This window comes from Vipera berus (genome assembly GCF_964194415.1).
Source record: "Vipera berus genome assembly, chromosome: 5".
Classification (NCBI taxonomy): Eukaryota; Metazoa; Chordata; class Lepidosauria; order Squamata; family Viperidae; genus Vipera; species Vipera berus.
The window spans coordinates 69,217,787-69,238,014 of NC_138207.1; the positions used below are offsets into that span (position 1 = coordinate 69,217,787).

Sequence of the window (20,228 nt, forward strand, 5' to 3'; positions counted from 1 at the left end):
TATCTATCAATAAAGAAGAAAACCTCTTTCTCTCTCCTGATATTCTCAACAGTGATACAATTGTTATCCAGTTCTTCCATCCTCTTTTTAAAAGCAGACCTTGACAGCTATGCCTCAAAGGCTGCTTTCTTCCAATTGTTTCAGCCAAGGAGAAGGATTTGGTTAGGAAGGAGACAGGAATGAAACGTAATGAAATCTCTAATAGTGCATTGCCACACCTCAAGGTTTTGATGCAAGTTGGTCCCACTTGTTAGCTTTTATGTGCTGCCTTTAATTTTTTAAAGACACTTTGAAGCAATTCGTAAAGGTAATGGAGAAATATTCCGAATCAGTGGTGCACAATCTTTTGAGCGTTTATTGTGTGTAGCAGACAACTGATTCATTACAACACAGGTCTAGTTTTATAGTGATCTCCAATTAGGTTTGCTGAAGTGAAAATTCTTTTGCGCTCAAAAGAATTGGTGAATAAGTGGGGATACAATTAATGCTTAATTGAATGAATTTCTTAATATGTGCCATCCACTCTTATCTTCCATTCTATCACCACCTCTTCAGAATCTTGATTAGGGGAAATACTGTATTTATTAGATCAACACAGAAATTTAAAAAAAGTATGTACATTTTCAAAATCTTCAGATTTCTTGCAAACATATTAAAAAGCAGATGGCCCTATTAGAAGCAGGCACACTTGAATTGATTTTAAGGTTAAGGTAAAGGTTCCCTCGCACATGTGTGCTAGTCGTTTCCAACTCTAGAGGCCGGTGCTCATCTCCGTTTCAAAGCCGAAGAGCCAGCGCTTGTCCGAGGACGTCTCCGTGGTCATGTGGCCGGCATGACTAGACGCCAAAGGCACACGGAGCGCTGTTACCTTCCCACCGTAGTGGTCCCTATTTTTCTACTTGCATTTTTACGTGCTTTCGAACTGCTAGGCTGGCAGAAGCTGGGACGAGTAACAGGCGCTCACTGTTACGCGGCACTCGGGATTCGACCCGCCAAACTGCCGACCTTCTGATCGACAAGGTCAGTGTCCTAACCCACTAAGCCACCGTGTCCCTTGATTTTAAGGTTACATACTGGCTATTTACCTCCTATCTTCTTCTCTTGCTTATTAGGAAATTTTGTGGTATCATTTCAAGTTGTTGATTCTGGCTAGCCCAATTGCCAATAATTCACAGGATACAGTAATGACCAGTTATGCCTTTCAAACATGTTCCAGATTTCATTGCAAACTCTGTACCAAAGATGGCCTTTAGCCCCCTCTAGTGGGAAAAGAGTACAAGATTGAAACTTTGCCTTTTTTTTAACCTGAAATACAATGCAAGGGGCTTTGGGAATTCTCCTCCACATTGCTATGGCTCTCGGCAATTTTCCAATTCAACAGGATTACCATTTAATAGATATGTTCCTGAGCTAAATGTTACTCTTGCTCTATTTTGTCCTGCAATTCTCACCTGAGTAGGAAAATGATGCCCATGGTCTCCCAATATGGCTTCTCCATGGCTATGACCAAACTGTTGCACACTAACCACCTACCATATTTACTCTCACAGTACAAATGCAATGATCTTTTTCTACCCCGTGACATGGATATCACTGAAATTCCCCCATAGGAAATGATGTTCATTAGCATGCAGTACAATTTTCAGAAAAAACATCAACCTCGATAGGGATATTTTACCAACTGCAGTTACACTGAGGTAACTGGAAAATAGCAGTCTTTCTCCATGCACCGATATTCTATAATATCTCAGCATTATGTTTGTGAAGTGGGGTAATTATTATTATTTTTTTGCATGAGTGCTGGTCCAATGGAAAGTAATTTTTGTGGTAGAAAGTCACGGATAGCAGGCTGAGGTTATACACGAGAAGTCTAATCTGAGATCAACAAGCTGTAGTCCTTCAGATATTGCTGAATTACAGATCCATCGTCCTTAGCAGTGCATTTGGTAAAGACAGGACTGTTACATAAAAAAATATATATATCTTTTCTTTCCATGACATTTCAGTGAAAAAAACAAGTACATTACATGGAAATGAGATGTATGCAGGCAGGCATAGTCAACTGTAATTGCAGAAAATAGTCATCAGAGAACTGATGTTGTATAATTTGGGCTAAGTGTAAATATTTATTCTAGAATTATACTTAGAAACCATAAGTCTCAGATTACTTCCCACAAGTTTAATACATGAAGTGAAACTAAAACACTGTTCTGTACCAGCCTGCTACTGGCCCTGCAGTAAAGGCAGGGACAACCCCTTTACAAACGGCAAGAGGCTGGAATAAAGCCTGCCAAATTTATTCACATAAAACAGACACCAACCATGAAACAGGAGCTATGAAACAGGAACTATCCAAGCGGTTGCCTTCAGCAAACCAGCCCTCCCACACATTCCCCTTAAATACAGCTCGGAGTGGCCTCTCTCTGCCTCCTTCTGAGGTGCCCCATTGCCTTCCTCTGTTTACTCCTGACTGACTGCCTCCTGTGTTGGGTGTCCTTGAACAGGGCCAGCTGTGGGTCATCTTCATCCACGCTGTCAGGCTCACACAGCTGGGTCTCCACCAGGTGGGAGGGGCCTGGCTGAGGGCTCTGCAGAGCCTCAAAGCCATCATCAGCAAGCTCTTCAACACCCCCCTCCTTCTCCTCTGAGTCGTCCGACCCAACTGCCGAACCCACAGGCTGACCCTGAATCACAACAAACACAGAGTTTAGTATACGTAAAATATAAAGGAACATGCTTTAAAAAATAAGTAAATTATCAAAAGCACGTGTTTCAAACCTTTCCTTAATGTTTCTTTGCCATTGAACACAAGCAGTATAATCCTGGCAAAATATGTTAATAGATATGGAGAGGAAACATTTTGCACATAACTGAAATGCTCCAGGCACTTGTCCAGTTACCACCTAAACCACTGCTTTTCAGTTTTGTCAACTTGAAAGTGTGTGGACTTCAACTCCCAACATTCCCGGATCAGCATGATGACTAGGGAATTCTGGAAGTTGAAGTTCACACACCTTCAAGTTGTCAAGATTGAGAAATATTGAGCTAAGCTAAAGGAAACTGAATTCAGCCTGAACAAGCTGAATACTCCCTACTGAATTAAGATTTCTTAATCCCAATAAATGTCAAGAGGTGGGGGCTACAATTCCTAACACACACATCCAGTATGATCAGTGGCCATGTTGGCCTCAAATGTTGAAGGGTTGACTTCCAATAAATGTATTGAGTTTTAGGTTAAAAAAACCCAGCCTATAAGAATATTGCTGCATTCAGTGTCACCATCTAACTCAGACATGTCAAACACAAGGCCCGGGGGCCGGATTCGGCCCGCGAAGTGGTTTCATGTGGCCCGCGAAGCCATCCTGGAAACAGTGAGGGAACGGCCCCCACTGCCTTGGCCCTGGCCCAGAGACCCTCCTCCTGCCAGAGACCCCCAGATCTGTCCCACTCCTGCCCAGGCCCCCATAGGCACCCTTGATGCGAACGATGTACAGCTGGCCACGCCCACCCAGCAGGCCATACGCACTCTAGCCACGCCCACCCAGTAGGCCACGCCCACTCTGGCCACACCCACTTGGCCCCCTGAGGGCAACCGCAATGCTGATGCGGCCCTCAATGAAATTGAGTTTGACACCCCTGATCTAATTGTTTTCCTGATACTGCAGCAGTGATAGTACTGAGTTAAGAAACACAGGTTTTGTAGAAGTTAGCTTCCCACGTGGTTGTTAAGTACTTTCGAATATGCTTTTACGCAGGTGCCAGGAGACTTGTGATTATCAGAATCCGTCTACAAGCCTATCACGTCAAAGACAGCTCAGAAGCATGTTCATTCCTTTCCTCTGGAAAAGGAAAGAATAGAATCGCTTGGCTGACTTGAGTTTGCAGGCAACCAACCGTCCTGAGGGGAAAAGTAAATATTATTAAGCAAAGCCTCTTCACATCTGCAGTCTTCTAAAGAAAATGATAGAAGATAAGAGGTGACCTGTAGCTGGTTACTACCTATTAAGCCCTTCGTGGCACAGAACCAGGCTATCTGCCCGACTGCCTGCCCCCTGGTTTTTCCTGTCCACCCCACTGGGCCCGGCAGGGAGGCATGCTCTGGGTCTCTTCCCTCAAGCATTTTGTTGGACTCTGGACTCTGTCTAAGCCTGCTGTGAGATGGTCCACTCTGTAAGCAAGTAAAGTAAATGAAAGTATGTCTGGATGGCATAGTTGGTTTCTGAAGACAAAAAGAGAAAGAAGGGGAATGTTTTGAGGATAATTCCGCTAAATTTAACCATTGTTCCATCTCCTTAAACAGAAGCACACCTCCCCATAAAAATCAATACAACATGCTTTGCTGGCTCTGCGTTTTTATTAAATCATGATTGTAAACCTTTTAAAGAAATTATCTTTTATTTTGTATCTTTAAAAAAACAATGGACTTCCTATGAATTCATTAGCCAATAACCACACTTACTGGCTTACATCAATGCAAACATTATAACAAGAAAGCCATTTTTGTCTTAGATCCACATAGAACATTCAACACAAGGCTAATTAGACTAAACACTTCCTAAACAAAGTAGTCAGAGGCAAGTATTCTTTTTTAAAAATGCAACATTTTAAGTCTATGATTGATTACTAGAACATGCACATGTCACCCACGCTGAGGTCTTGGAATTCAATTTGGAGTTTTAACTCTGTAGAATCTATTGTGAATCTATGATGCAACTGAACGGCAGTCAGTGGCAAAGCATATTGGCACTTTAGCTTTCTTTAGACATTAGGAAAAATATGTGGATGGTCTGAAAAAAGACTGGATCCAGGCTTGTCTGAACATGGTTATAATCCTATATGAAATTAGTGTTAGGATTCTGTATCCCATGGGGACAATAACTACATTGGGCTGAATGTGGTTCTGTACTTACTACCAGACCTTACTCATGAATGCAGGAAGCGGTGGTGTTCTTTTTCCCAACACGTAAAAGGCTTTTGACTTCGAACATTCCCGTTGGTATACTTGCAGCTCTGCTTGTAACATCAGAGGTTACGACACTGTGATAAAACAGCTGGTGGAATAGCATAATCTAAATATCTGAACTATAAACCTCTTTTGAGAGTTTCTCCCTTGAAATCAAGTGAAGTTTTAATCATAGTACTTACACAACTTAATAACATTTACCATTCAACTGTAAATTGGACATGCCATTTACCTGGCTATAATCTACAATAGTGGCACTGAGAATAAAGCTTTGGTTTCTTTGTATATCTGCACAAGCAAACTTGATTCTTCCCTTTCTAATGATTCTTACAAAATATCAGTTGGGGACAATCTTACTAACCTCCACATAAAACTGTGGAAAATTAAGCATGTGTTCACTGTAGTCCATATAAAAGGGATTGATTATACCTCTGTTGCGTCGTTTGTTGAATTGACTGGATAATGAGTTGGTCAGAATTCCATCTTAATGGCAGAGAAATTTACAAAGAAAACTTGTTGCAGAGAAAACTGTAGCTTCAGAAGTAAGGCTGTAAGGATTCCTGTTTCCAAAAGTCTCTAGTCCAATGCTAGCAAATTGGTTTCAATAAGACAAGGCAGGTGGGTGGGAAATGTATCGACATTAAAAGCATGCAAAGTTCGCTTTCTTTCAAGAAAACACAACTAAGATACAAACAGGACAATCTTTTCCAGGCTTTAACAAAACTGGAGTGAAAAGAGTTACAAGATTTATGTACAACATATACCCTAATGTCAAGGATTCTTGGAGTTTTAAGAATAAAGCCACAATATAGTAAGAAAAAGCCTCAAGGGAAACCTAACTATTTTTACCTGGGGTAAGTCCACTACATTCAGTGGATGTTATTCCCTGGTAAATATGTGTAGGATAGCAGCCTTGGTATAAGAAAGAGGGAGAAGTGACTTCTGAAACAAAGAAAAAGGCAGTATCCACAGCAAGAACCAGCTTCAAAATTTTCCAGTTTTTGTAAGAAGTTAAAACAGGTGTCAATGATTGATATATTTAAACCACACTTTGAACAGCATAAAGAAGTGCATTAAATGTTACTTCCTCGATCATTAGGGCATCTCAATCAAGCCACGCTAATATCTTGCTCCTTTACAGGAGTGAAGAAAATGCTAACCTCAGTTCAGGTGCTTGTAAGCATACAACATTCCTTGAAAGTCAAGGACAGCTTTGTGAAAAAGATGCAGTGGTTTGACAAAAATAAAATTACCTTGCACTACACCATTTTTAAAAACTAGCTGTAAAAGTCAGAGCATCTGGCCCTAGATGGGTGGATTCCAAAGCACCTGTTAAGTCAGAGATTAAACTTATGAAAAACCACACGAAGTCAAAGGTATCAGTTGAGCCCTGCCCCAACAGGTAACTCTGTAAGTGCCATGCTCTGTAAGAATCCTCAGATGCTCTGAAAATATCAAGAGACAATTTTGCATGCCGCTAACTTCTGCCCGACTGTAAGGACCATAGTGATGGGGCATTTTCAATTGCCTTAGCAATCTTTCCTAGCCCTCCCACCTTGCACACTTTCATTCCGCAACATCCTTGGATCTGTGTTACATTCTTGGCCCTGAAATATACTTCAGTTGCTATCTGTCGCCTATCAAGAGAAAAGGACAAAGAAAGAAATCGAACGGTGGTGTTGAGGTGTTGCATAGTAGCAAAGTCTCTGGTAACAGGAGATCTTTTTGAATCCACGAGTTCTGTAAGAACTAGTTGCTTTTTCTGTGGCTCTACAGTGTCGGTTTGTGTGATCCTTCTTCTTCTCCCCCACCCCCCACTGTACTGTCATCTGCTTGTCATTGCAACCTGAGAATGTTTTATTTAAGAGGCACACAAGCTTCTAGCCCCTTTGCCCTCTTGTCCTAGCTGCTACCTGTGGACGAGCATACCGAGCTACATATGTTTAGGTTGGAATGTTCAGATTCTGTTTCAGTCTCTGTTTCATCCGTGGTTTCAGGAGGAGACAGGGACTCGTTCATCTGATCCTGGCTCTTCTTCCACCTGCAAAGACCAAGCAGTTGTGTATGTGGTGAAAGTAAGTAGTCATGAAGGCGTTTGTTCTGTACCAGCCTGCTACCGGCCCTGCAGAAAAGGCAGGGACAACCCCTTTTACAAGAAGGCAAGAGGCTGGAATTAAGCCTGCCAAATTTATGAATACAAAAACAAACAGAACAAGACACGAACCAAGAAACAGGAGCTTTTCAAGCGGTTGCCTTCAGCAAACCAGCCCTCCCACGCATTCCCCTTTTATACAGTTCAGGGCGTGGCTTCTCTCTGCCTCCTTCCGAGGTGCCCCATTGCCTTCCTCTGTTTACTCCTGATTGACTGCCTCCTGCGTCGGGCGTCCTTGAACAGGGCCAGCTGTGGGTCATCTTCATCCATGCTGTCAGGCTCACACAGCTGGGTCTCCGTCGTGACCAGGTGGGAGGGGCCTGGCTGAGGGCTCTGTGGAGCCTCAAGGCCATCATCAGCAAGCTCTTCAACACCCCCCTCCTCCTCCTCCTCCTCTGAGTCGTCCAACCCAACTGCCGAACCCACAGGCTGACCCTGAATCACAACAGCGTTGTTCTGAAATGAGACATCTAATGGCGACTAGGGTTCAGGTAGGCTTGTAGAACTGCATCGGAGGTGCCTTCTCCCTTCATTCCCCATACGCTCAAAAGAAACAGGGCAAGTGAATGTTAAAGAGACGGAACATCTAAAGAACGTTCCTGTTCTTGTGCAAAAGTGTCTAGGTTTATCTGCTGCCAACTTTGTTACTCTTTTGTTGCCAACTGAGATTTATCTGTTATCTTCTAACCAATGTATATCTTACATGCGGTATTTCTCAACCTTGGCAGCTTGAAGTTCACACATTCTCAGATGTCCCAGATTGTAACCTACATTCTCTATCACTCAGTGATCAGAAGGCTCTCTCCAACATTAGATATGCGGTAGGGTTTTTGGGGATACATAAAAGAACTGAAAAGATGAGAATTTTGCTCTATGAATTGTAATTATTATCCAGCCAACCCAAGCGTCTTTCCACCCCACCACCCTTTTAAAAATAAGTTTCAGACTCACTTTTCTCTGTTAAAAATGACAAAATCTTGCTGAATTGCTTCAAGACATTCCTGCAAGTAGTCATTTTCCTATAAAAAGAGAAATATTATTTGTACTTCCCTGTCTAAATTGCCATGAATTAAAAGCAGAAGTAAGTTTTGCACCTAAAAACAATAACAACATTATCATCTTTTATTGTGATCACTGTATGCTTTTGTTTTCTGTTAGCTATTGTGGAACCTTATTTTGCTTAATTAACGGTCCAGTATGATATAATTATAAACATATCAAGTGAGAAATTAGGAGATGAGTTAAAATACATGGTCAGTCATAGTTCATTAAATAAAAGTAAACCAATCACCAATCCACCCCACCTACCTTTTTGTCAGGCGTAAGCAACCAGAACAACTCCAAGATCTGGTCAAGTAGCTTTATTGTTGATCTCCAGTTCATAAAAATCTCACCAAATTGTCTGCTTACCCTTAAATGGCAGTTTATATGTCACACACAAAAGAGATGGAGATGCAGATGACCTACAGAGAGGTGACATCTTAGGTACCATCTCCTACAAAAGGAGTTTGGCCATGTTGTAAGCTCCATCATAGAGAGGATACTTCAGGGTCTCCACTCCAAGTAGTAGAGAAGCTGGAAAGTAGGTTCAGGGTCAGGCCTTCTTATGAACAGCTTTAGGCAATCCACATGTTGTATTGTTTCAACAAGGTGGCTAAAATAGCATTATTCTGCTGGGCTGCTGGAGCTTAAGTGCTGTTGATTGTACAATTTTCTTCCCTGTTAAGGGGTGTGTGTGTGTTCTATTTGTACCGTTGGTTTTATGGGATATTTAATGGTTGTTTTATGGGACTGATTATGGGGGAGGCTGATGCGAATGTTTTATGGATGTTTATTGTGAATTGCCCAATGTTGTCTAACTGTGATTGAACATAAGCACTGTAATCAACCAGCCAATCCCAGGATACATTGCAGCTACTTTATGAGGTTGCAAGCAGAGGCTACAAATGTCCTACTGCATGCTATGAAGCATTTTTTTGAAATCAAATCCAATGCGCTGCACAGCTCTAGCACTGAATAGGGACATTAGGACTGGTACAGCCCTCATCTGCTTTATTTTTTGCTTCACAAAATCGATTTCCAATTTAGCGGATTGAGGCTTCATTTCTTTTTAATGAAACAGCCGGACATAAATTTGCTAATTTATTTAGGAATATAGCAGTTGGGGTTATTTACTTTCAAAAAGTTCATTACTGCTGTGGAAAAAGAAAAAGCCCTACATTCTCAAAAGCGTGTCAGACTTAACTGAAGCTAGGTAACTGACAATATAACATCATTTTTCTGCTAGCTTTCAGCCTGTAATGAATTTACTGGGACTGAATACGCTCCCAACAACATCTATGGAAGGCTTTTTTTACACCTCTTAATACTAAGAACAGGTGTTTTTTGAAAGGCATTAAAAGTGAGAAATCTAACTAGTTTTGACCTAATTCCCATTAGAATCTGTTGCTTGGCAAACCTCATCATTAGAACAGGATGCAATCCATATGCCACTGCTTATATACACACTTTCTTCTTACCAACTTCTGCTAGATTTTGCCTACCTCTGACTTCAAAGAAATAAAACCTTTCTTTCTTTCTTTCTCTTTCTTTTCTTTCTTTCTTTCTTTCTTTCTTTCTTTCTTTCTTTCTTTCTTTCTTTCTTTCTTTCTTTCTTTTTCTTTCTTTCTTTCTTTCTTTCTTTCTTTCTTTCTTTCTTTTTCTTTTCTTTTCTTTCTCTCTCTCTCTCTCTCTCTCTCTCTCTCTCTCTCTCTCTCTCTCTCTCTCTCTCTCTCTCTCTCTTCTTTCTTTCTTTCTCTTTTTTAAGTTTAAGTAATGTACTGACTCCCAACAACGGTTCCTCTAATTAACCATCATGGACAGATAGTAATGAACATATCAGTCAGTTTCTAGCATTTGTTGGGCTGCTTAGTTGCCCTCATTTCTGCTTTTAATCTGCTTTCGTTGTTAAGAAATGCAGATAAAATTTGCACTCATTCTTCAAATATATTTTCAGTCACAATGGTTGTTTAAATACATTGCTCTGAGTTCTTACATTAAATGCCTTGCCTTCCTTGGTATTCAAGGAAAACAACAAGAAGAGCAACAATGGTGTCACTTATAAGCAGTAGTTGGCAAGAGGTTGGTCCTTTGCCATAAGAAACTGAGTTCGCATGCCAGACCAATATGATAGAATAAAATAACAGCCTTTCAAAGTAGCCCAGATAAGGACAACAATGAGTACTAGCTCTGACTTTATCGCAAGGTTACGTTAACACAGCCTTGCAAGTTTGAAAGCTTTTGTCCCCTCCTTTCCAATGGTCTCCGAAAATCTAAGGAGGCTTCTTCTGAAACACTTGCCGTTCCCCAACCCACATCCCACTCCCACTTCTGAGGACTGAGATCTCTTTTGCATGATGGTTGTCAGGTCTGTGGCTCTTCCTCCTGTCTTCCAGGATTATTCCTACATCCCATTATAATAACAGAAGTTGAAATTCTAGCAACTCTAGTCTCACCTAATTGGAGGGGCATAATGTAAGAGAGTGGGACGCGGTGGCTCAGTGGGTTAGGACGTTGAGCTTGTCGATCAGAAGATCGGCTGTTTGGCAGGTCGAATCCCGAGTGCCGCGTAGCAGAGTGAGCGCCTGTTACTCGTCCCAGCTTCTGCCAACCTAGCAGTTCGAAAGCATGTAAAAATGCAAGTAGAAAAATAGGGACCACTACGGTGGGAAGGTAACAGCGTTCCATGCGCCTTTGGCTTCTAGTCATGCCGGCCACATGACCACGGAGATGTCCTCGGACAAGCGCTGGCTCTTCGGCTTTGAAACGGAGATGAGCACTGGCCCCTAGAGTCGGAAACGACTAGCACGCATGTGTGGGGGAACCTTTACCTTTACCTAATGTAAGAGAGTACGAGGTGATTTAGATTGGTGCTGAAGAGGCAACGGGCATCTCTTCGTCAAAGCAAAGAAACCACACAGCTTGCTTTCATGAAGCACACCTCACTGTTTTGAAGCTTCCCCATGTCTGTTTTCCCTACCGGTTAAGCAGTACTGGAGAAGACCAAAGCAAGAAGAGGTTTCTGTGCTGGTGCAGGTATTCCTCATCTTACAACAATTCATTTAGTGACCTTTGAAGTTACGTCACTGAAAAAAGCGACATGACCATTTTTCACACTTATGACCATTGCAGCACCCTTATGGTCATGTGACCAAGATGTGGAGGCTTGGCAACGGCTCCATATTTATGATGGTTGCGGTGTCCTCAAGAGCATGTGAACACCTTTGGCGACCTTCTGACAAGCAAAGTCCACGGGGGAAGCCAGATTCACTTAACAACTGCAATGATTCACTTAACAACCACGGCAAGAAAAGTGATGAAATGAGGCAAAACTCACTTAACAAACGTCTCACTTAGCAACGTGAATTTGGGGCTCAACTATGACTGTAAATCGAAGACTACCTGTATGGTGGTGACGTCAGAAAACAAAAATGAAGCAAAGGGGTCACTTATCTTCACTCTCAGAAGTGAAGGGTCCCTGTTGCTTTGTGGGGCAAAGCAGAACCCTCCTTCAAGTTATGCACAGCCTTGCAGTTTGGGCAGGAGCAGAGCAGAGTTTGCAGAGCCCCATCAAGAGGCGTTTGAAAGCAAAATGCCAACTCCTACAATCAGAGGACACACAACTATTTCATTTTCCTTTGGCGACTGCAAGTGAACACTTACAGACTGTGAGCCGTCCTTGCTGTTGTCCCTGGATTTGTTCTTTGCAAGCCTCTTCTTTTTCTTGTGCAGGGGCCTCGACTCCAAAATCATCTCTTCCAGCTCAAAAGTGGGGTCGCAATGCAGACGACCTTTCTGTGAAAAATCAGAAAGAGAGGTAGCCATGTGAATAGCAAACGGACAATGCGAGCAATATTCTGAGCCCAAATTTGTTGCCCATGGGGAGGTGGGGGGGCGGGGACATACAACCCTTGGCTTTATATTACTACCTCCTTCATGAGTAACAGAGACCAACAACAGAAGCAAACGTACTCATTATTGTGTAGTGGGTCTGACGCAAGAGAGACGCCAGCCGGTGTGTGAGTTCAGCTCTTTATTGGAAGGGGAAGTGAACTGGGGAATGAGGGCTACCTGGCCTCCTTATATACCTGGCCAGGTAAGCTAACAGCCAATGGGGTTGGCCCTAGGTTTCCCGCCGAAACTGTCCAGGCCAACGCCCCCTGGTGGCTGTTGCTATGCAGGTGCCTGCATACATAACACTCATCACTTTAATTCTTAAAAACAAAAGGTTGTTATATCTGGAGGGGCATGATTTACAACTGGGATGGCACTCTTTCTTATGGTACGGAGAAAATAAGAGTTCATAAATATTTCCACAATCATTATATAAGAAATGCATTGTGAACAACATGAGGGAAAAAAATAAAAAGTAAAATATATTTTAAAATTCCAGGGTGGTTGTCAGCAATGGAAGCATTTGTACACCCAAATTTAGCGGACTTTGAAAAAATCTGGACATACAGAGATATTCTAAACCCTGAAGGAAATTTAAAATCTAAACAAGAAATGGAAAAATCACTCTGACTTACATTAGGAACAAAGCCAGGCTCTACTTTCTTTTCGCAAATTTCATCCCAGTCCACGTTAGATAAGAAGGAGGATGTCTGAATGTTGGCTAGACTAGAAAAACGATGCTCAGGATTCACTGTCAGAAGCTGAAAATGGAAATCAGAGAGGGGAAGCAAATTTATGTAGGGCAAAATTCGGCGGCTGGAGGGGGAAAAAATATCTGGGCTGTTTCTTCGTTTTAAAGGTAGTCCTCGACTTAAAACCATTCATTTAGTGAACATCTGACGTTACGACAGCACTGAAAAACCAGTGACTGACGATCATCCTCACACTTAAGACTGTCACACCATCCCCACGGCCCAGGGATCAGAATTCGGACACTTGGCAACCGGCAGGTATTTACAATGGCTGCGGTATCCTGGGGTCATGCGTGATCGCTGTTTGTGATCTTCCCACCTCAGATAAGCAAAACCAATGGGGAAAGCTAGATTTGCTTAACAACCATGCGATTCACTTAACAACTGCAGCGACTTGCTTACAGCTATAAAATCATTTTTAAAAAGGTCACAAAAATCAGGCGCAGCTTAGTTAACAACTGCCTCGCTTAGCAACAGAAATTCTGGTTCCAGTTGTGGTTGCAGACTGAAGGCTCCTTGGACTTCTCCGCATAGGCAGTGAGGTCGTACAGTAAAGAGGAATCCGCTTCCTTTTCTCAACAGTTACATATAATATATAATCTCTAATTTAATTGGTTTTGTTCCACAAAATAGCCAAATGTGATTAGTTGTATCCCCCCTTTTTTTAATGAAAGACACATTCAATTTTCTGCAGACTATCATCAACAAGCTTATTTGTCAGAGTGAAGGTTCGTCCTCTGAGCTTGTGGGTTGGTTTCTGAACATTTTGTTACCAAAACCTCTAGGTGACATCTTCAGCGGAGTTTAGGGGATGTCAGGGTCAGTGCTCATCTCAGCCGAAAATGTTACCTAGCCTGGTAACAAAATGTTTGGAAACCAACCACGAGCTCAGAGAACAAACCTTCACCCTCATCCTGCACCCAAGCTGCAGATATTCACCACTATTGCAAATTTATTTATCTCACGTTAGATGCCCAGGGATAATTGGATGCAGAGGCTTTTTCTGAGCAGTAAAATACAGCCCCTCGGACTGAACTACAGTCATAGGTCCTACAGTATTTGAGTCACTGTTTGACAAAGGACCTAAAGCAGGGGTAGGCAACCTTGGCTCTTTTATGACTCGTGGACTTCATGCTGGCTCAGGAATTCTGGGAGTTGAAGTCCACGAGTCATAAAAGAGCCAAGGTTGCCTACCCCTGAGTCCTAAGGGAAGCACCAATTCTTCATCGCAATAGTTGGCATGCCTTCCATCAAAATGAAATGGCTGCACACAAATTTAAATTGAAATTTGGGAGAAAGGACAAGAACAAAGTCTCTTAGTTGCATCAATTCACAGATTCTATTTTTTCTGTGACTGGGAATAACATCACACTCCTTCCGTACCGATGCTCATCAAATTCAGATATGATGAAACTTCTCATTGACTCAACAATTCGTTCTTCATTTGGGTTTTCCACAAACACTCATCCTCAGAATGTTTCGTGCCTTCCACTGCTTATTACTTTCTCCAGACTATGTTCCTTTGGAGATTGTCATCTTACACTAATCCAGCAGAGGGGGTATTCTTGTTTGAGTAAATTGTTCATAACAGAATCCTACTTTAAAATTACCCATGCTGTCCATTTGAGATTTATACTGGAGCACTTGATTCTTGTCACTGTTGTACATATGCATTTCCTTTGTTTTTTACAAGGTAAAAGTAAAGGTAAAGGTTCCCCCGCACATGCGTGCTAGTCGTTTCCAACTCTAGGGGCTGGTGCTCATCTCCGTTTCAAAGCCAAAGACGTCCGAGGACGTCTCCGTGGTCCTGTGACCAGCATGACTAGACACCAAAGGCGCACAGAACGCTGTTACCTTCCCACCGTAGTGGTCCCTATTTTTCTACTTGCATTTTTACGTGCTTTCGAACTGCTAGGTTGGCAGAAGCTGGGACGAGTAACAGGCGCTCACTCTGTTACGCGGCACTCGGGATTCGACCCGCCAAACTGCCGACCTTCTGATCGACAAGCTCAGCGTCCTAACCCACTGAGCCACCGCGTCCCATTTTTACAAGGTACTCATCTTTTAAAACCATTCAAGGCTTACAGGCATAAAAGGCACTTTACGTGTTATTTTTCCTACAGTCATTGAAGAGGGCTGGCAAAGAATTTGAAGGAGCATTTTGTAACGGATTTTGAAGGGTGCTTTGCACAGCGCATTGGCATGAAGGAATCTCCCCCTCACTGAAATGGGTCAGGCTGTTTTGTCCTCCAGAAAGCTCAGCACAAACGTTTTGGGGCCTTCCTAGGCATGCCCAAGCACCTTTCCACTGGACTGCAAATGACGTGAGGGGACTGTGTAGACAGGAAAAATCTGGGAAAACCCCCAAAACCAGCTGGATGGGGAGAGAGGATTTGTTCATGCCAATATATTCTGAGGACCCAGATTGTTGGGGGCAATTAAGCTGACTTTGTAATAATGCCGCTTGGAGGGGGTGTGTGAAAGCCCTAATAAGCAGGCATATACATAGAATGAAGACTACTGCTAAGCTTGTAAGCCGCCCTGAGTCTTCGGAGAAGGGCGGGATATAAATGGAATTAAAATAAAAGATATATATATATTCTGCAAATCAGCCCACTGCACAAAACTTGCATTCATGACTCCATGGCCTCTATACATGCAGTTTCCAATGGGCTGAATTTGGCTGCTCTAAGTACTCTTGTTTCTCATGTTAATTTTTTAAAGCTTATTTGTACTTTTGCTAGACTTCCCTCAAGCATGCTGATCACTTCCCCTAGCTCGGGTAGGCAACCTTGGCTCTTTTATGACTCATGGACTTCAACTCCCAGAATTCCTGAGCCAGCTTGGCTGGCTCAGGAATTCTGGGAGTTGAAGTCCATGAGTCATAAAAGAGCCAAGGTTGCCTATCCCTGCCCTAGCTTCTCAAAAGTCCTATGTTGGAGTCAGTCCTGGCAAAAATCACCTAGGTTGGCTGCCAGTGGAAATGATAACTATATCACACTATCAGGCTTCCAGAGATTGAGGCTTCAGTCTCAAGTGATACCAATCATTAGCACAATTAGCTAATGTTTCACACGCAGGAGAGACTTGCTTTTATAAAGAAGTCTGGCACATCCAGTTTTTGATACACAGACTACCCTTGATTATTCACAGTTTGAACTTTCATGGAGGGCTGCTACCATCCAAACACACTTGCAGCCTCCTACAGAAATTCCCCTTCAACACAGGAATGCCAGAGGAAGGAGAAGTTGGATCGCGAGACACATTTCACACATTTTTGCCTTTTTGAATGCCTATAGGGGGTATCACAGTCTGAAAAGATAATATGAAAACAAGTCCTTATTAATCAAGCTACCAGAAAGCCCTACAACTGCACGTAAGTTATTACTGGCAATTCCAAGTATAGGCGTTGCATACCTTTTAACGATAAAATTACATGCTGCATTACGTCTAAAGGAAATATATATTTCCTCTCTGACAATGCACACTTCTATCTGCCCAATGAAAACAGCAATAGCACGTAGACTTATATACCGCTTCAGAGTGCTTTACAGCCTCTCTAAGCGGTTTGCAAATGTCAGCATATTGCCCCCCAAAATTGGGCTCCTCATTTTACTCATTTTACTTGTAATGATCGAAGGCTGAGTCCACTTTGAGCTAGTCATAATTGAGCTCCTGGCGCTGAGCAGTGAGTTAGCCTGCAAGTGCATTCTCACTGCTGCGCCACCACGGAAGTGATGCGTATTCAGAGCTGGGAAACATTTGAAGGACAAGAGACAATATTTGTGGTGCAAAACACACTCCCCCCTACTTTGGTGCTTAGGACTGCAGGCATGTTTTCTTGACACTGTTCTGGGAAAAATGAAGTAATGTGCTGAAGGCAACTGTTGCTACACAGACATATGTAGCATGTTGGCAACTCAGAGGGAGCACATATTTTTGGATCAAAGCCCGTATTTGTGCAGTGATAATGAATCATTGAAATCCTTACCGAAGAAACAATGATTTTACCTTTCTTAATAATGCCACCATGTCTTTTGACCAAGCTGTTGTGTACTGAACACTCACAGTGCTGAACAGCTGAACTAATGATTCCACGGGACTATTGGAATGGATGTCATAAGGCCTCTGAGGGGAAAAAAAAGATGAATAAATGGATATACATGAGAACTCCACATTTATCTATCATAACATCAAGCATTTAATTAATGCAGTTATTTAAACTGCTGTAATACTACTACTACTACTACTCTATTACTATCATCATCATGCTTTGGTCACCTTGCATTTCAACTATTACAATGCATATGGGGCTGCCTTGAGACCCTTTGGAAGCTGCAGTTGGGTTCTGAATGCTGTGGAACAGGCATTTATGGGCATGCACACATATGCGATGACATCTTTGTTAAGCTGCACTGGTTGCCAGCAGCCTTCTGGATGCGATTCAAGATGCTGGTTATCATTTACAAAGCACAGGGCCTGGTTATCCAAAAGACCATCTGTCTCCCATGGTTACTCTCTGCCCCAGATGGTTGGACAGAATCCGCATGCTCCAGATTCCACTGATTTAACAATGGTGCCTAAAGAGACCTTGTCTGTCCTCTGGAATAACACCCATCTGTAATGTGTACAACCCTCACTTTGGCTTTATTTAAAGGAGTTCTTAAAACCTGGCTCTTTTCCTAGGCTCTGGAACAGTGTGTGTCACCCTTTGTGTGATGACTGGTTTGTTCTGAGACTCCATCCCTTTTCTCAGATGTTTTGTTTTATTTTGTTTCATATTGTTTTGTCTCAAATTGTTTAATATTGTACACTGCCCGGGACCATGAAGATAGCTAGCTAGCTAGCTAGCTAGCCAGAGAGATAAATAGACAGACAGACAATAGAAAGATAAGAGACAGATAGATGCAAACTAGTTTAAGACTGTAAATCCAAGGTGGGCCGTTTATGGCAGAGAGCACTGGATGTTAAGAACTGATTATTACCTCACATAAATTGTTGGTATCTGACAAACAAAGCCTGCTTAATTATAAATATGAATAATTGTGGTAGAAAAAAAATGAACTCTAAAGCCCCCTCCCACACTTTAATGTGGCAAAGCAATTTCCAAAGTATTTTTAAAAATAAAGAATATGTCAGGCACCCATCCACGCAAAAGCTCATAGGCTATCACTCCCAGAGACCACCAATCGACTTCAAAGGAGTAGCCTGTTCCTCCATTCAGAAAGGAATGAAAGATCTCCGGAGCTGAAAAGAAAGACAAGGACATCATTTAATACCTCCATCATTGTTAGTTTCGATAAAACTGCTGTTGCCGTTTTTGCATATTCCCTTAGATGTAAAACCAGATATTAAAACAAATTTAGTGGGGCTTAATGAAACACAAGATCTTCTAAATTGTAACTAGGTATGCTGGCTTAAGATGATATGAAAGAGAATCGTATGTTGACCTCATAGGTAAAGGTTCCCCCGCACATGCGTGCTAGTCGTTTCCGACTCTAGGGGCCGGTGCTCATCTCCGTTTCAAAGCCAAAGAGCCAGCGCTTGTCCGAGGACGTCTCCGTGGTCATGTGGCTGGCATGACTAGACGCCAAAGGCGCACGGAACGCTGTTACCTTCCCACCGGAGTGGTCCCTATTTTTCTACTTGCATTTTTACGTGCTTTCGAACTGCTAGGTTGGCAGAAGCTGGGACGAGTAACAGGCGCTCACTCTGTTATGCGGCACTCGGGATTCGACCCGCCAAACTGCCGACCTTCTGATCGACAAGCTCAGCGTCCTAACCCACTGAGCCACCGCGTCCCTCTTTTTTTTTTTTAAAAAAAAATTCCATTTATATCCCGCCCTTCTCCGAAGACTCAGGGCGGCTTACAAGCTTAGCAGTAGCCTTCATTCTATGTATATGTCTGCTTATTAGGGCTTTCACACACACCCCCAAGCGGCATTATTACAAAGTCAGCTTAATTGCCCCCAACAATCTGGGTCCTCATTTTACCTACCTCGGAAGGATGGAAGGCTGAGTCAACCTTGAGCCTGGTGGGATGCGAACCTGCACTAATTGCAGGCAGCTGGTGTTACTTAAGGAGGCATTAGCCCACTGCTCCACCAAGGCTCTTGACCTCATATATAGGTCCAAATATTGGGGAAAACAATAAGCCAACTGAGGATCAGATCTTAGGATTCCAGATTGGTAACAGTACATGTATAGTTGTATAAAGCAAAGATTAAGAAATGGATGCTAATATGATCCCCGCCCCCTCTGTAGCTTGCATTTTTCTAGAATAAAGCGAGACTGCTTACAGCACTAAAAAGGTGGATGGACCATATGCTTAACCTTGGAGATGTGATCTACAGCTGCCCTCTGCTATAAACTATAAACAGCCAATATCAATGGTGGACCAAGAAGCAAAAGAGTTCAGTTAACAAAGTAGAAAATTAAAGCATTCTTAAGCCTAACTAATCTCTTTATGAGAAGGAAAGATAAACAGATTTAAATTAGATGATTATTTTATGCCGAAGGCAAAATAAATGCGAGGGGGATTATTATAAGCTAAATACTATTTTTTAAAATATAAAGTGTCATCTTAGATATTGAGCTTTTTAACATTTATTGTGTTTTACTAATCTAGGAGAAATATTAATATATATTGCTAGTCCATGTATGACATAAAAGGTAAAGGTAAAGGTTCCCCCACACATGTGTGCTAGTCCATGCCATATGCTAAATAAATCTTATTTCATTTTTTTCTTCCATTCAATTGTGTCCAATTCTTAAGAGACTGCCTGGACAAGTTCCTGTAGTTTTTTTGGCAAGGTTTCTCAGAAATGGTTTGGTAGGGCTGAGAAAGCGTAACAAGCCCAAGGTCTTTGTTCCTAAGGCCAGACTAGAATTCACAGTCTGCTAGTTTCTAGCCTGGCATCTTAACCATTAAACTTGACTCTCAATATATCATAGTATACACGTTCAAATATGGTGCAGAATGCACACATACACAAACACAACAGAATCTCAAATTATGAACCAGTTTAGCAGGAAAATGTATATTTCATTTGGATTGAGTGGAAAAATGTAATTTTGGATCTAAGATAGGAAAAAATGATTTTTCAAGGATAGATAGAATAGCTACCTACTTCTAATCCATCAGTTTATAACCCCGTTGGAGATTCAGCCTTCTTTATACGTACATCTGCATTAGATAGTGAAATCTACTTATTATGCAGATTTTGGGGCACTTTGATCAGAGTAAACAGAGTTTAACCTACTTTTCTTTGTTGGCTACCATATACAGTGATACCTTGGTAATCATCATTAACTGGTTCCAGCAGGCGCAATGAGTACCAAAAATGAATATCAAATAAATTTTTCCCGTAAGAAATAATGTAGTAAGCTTGTGCGTTGAATAACAAACAAAAGATGAGTACCGGAACAA

General features: G+C 42.1%; 1 protein-coding gene across 1 annotated transcript in view; it reads right to left on the reverse strand.

Annotated features, from left to right (window-relative positions):
- Nucleotides 1-6,865: 6,865 nt before the first annotated feature.
- The window catches only part of STK32C (serine/threonine kinase 32C), a gene marked incomplete at both ends in the record, with an annotated part of 200,185 nt that continues 186,822 nt past the window's right edge, over nt 6,866-20,228 (reverse strand). Inside the window, 6 exons of the mRNA XM_081329303.1 lie at nt 6,866-7,004; nt 8,067-8,134; nt 11,817-11,948; nt 12,683-12,808; nt 16,811-16,927; nt 17,943-18,046. Coding sequence (XP_081185429.1) covers nt 6,866-7,004; nt 8,067-8,134; nt 11,817-11,948; nt 12,683-12,808; nt 16,811-16,927; nt 17,943-18,046 — 686 coding nt within the window. The remainder of the gene's footprint in view (nt 7,005-8,066; nt 8,135-11,816; nt 11,949-12,682; nt 12,809-16,810; nt 16,928-17,942; nt 18,047-20,228) is intronic.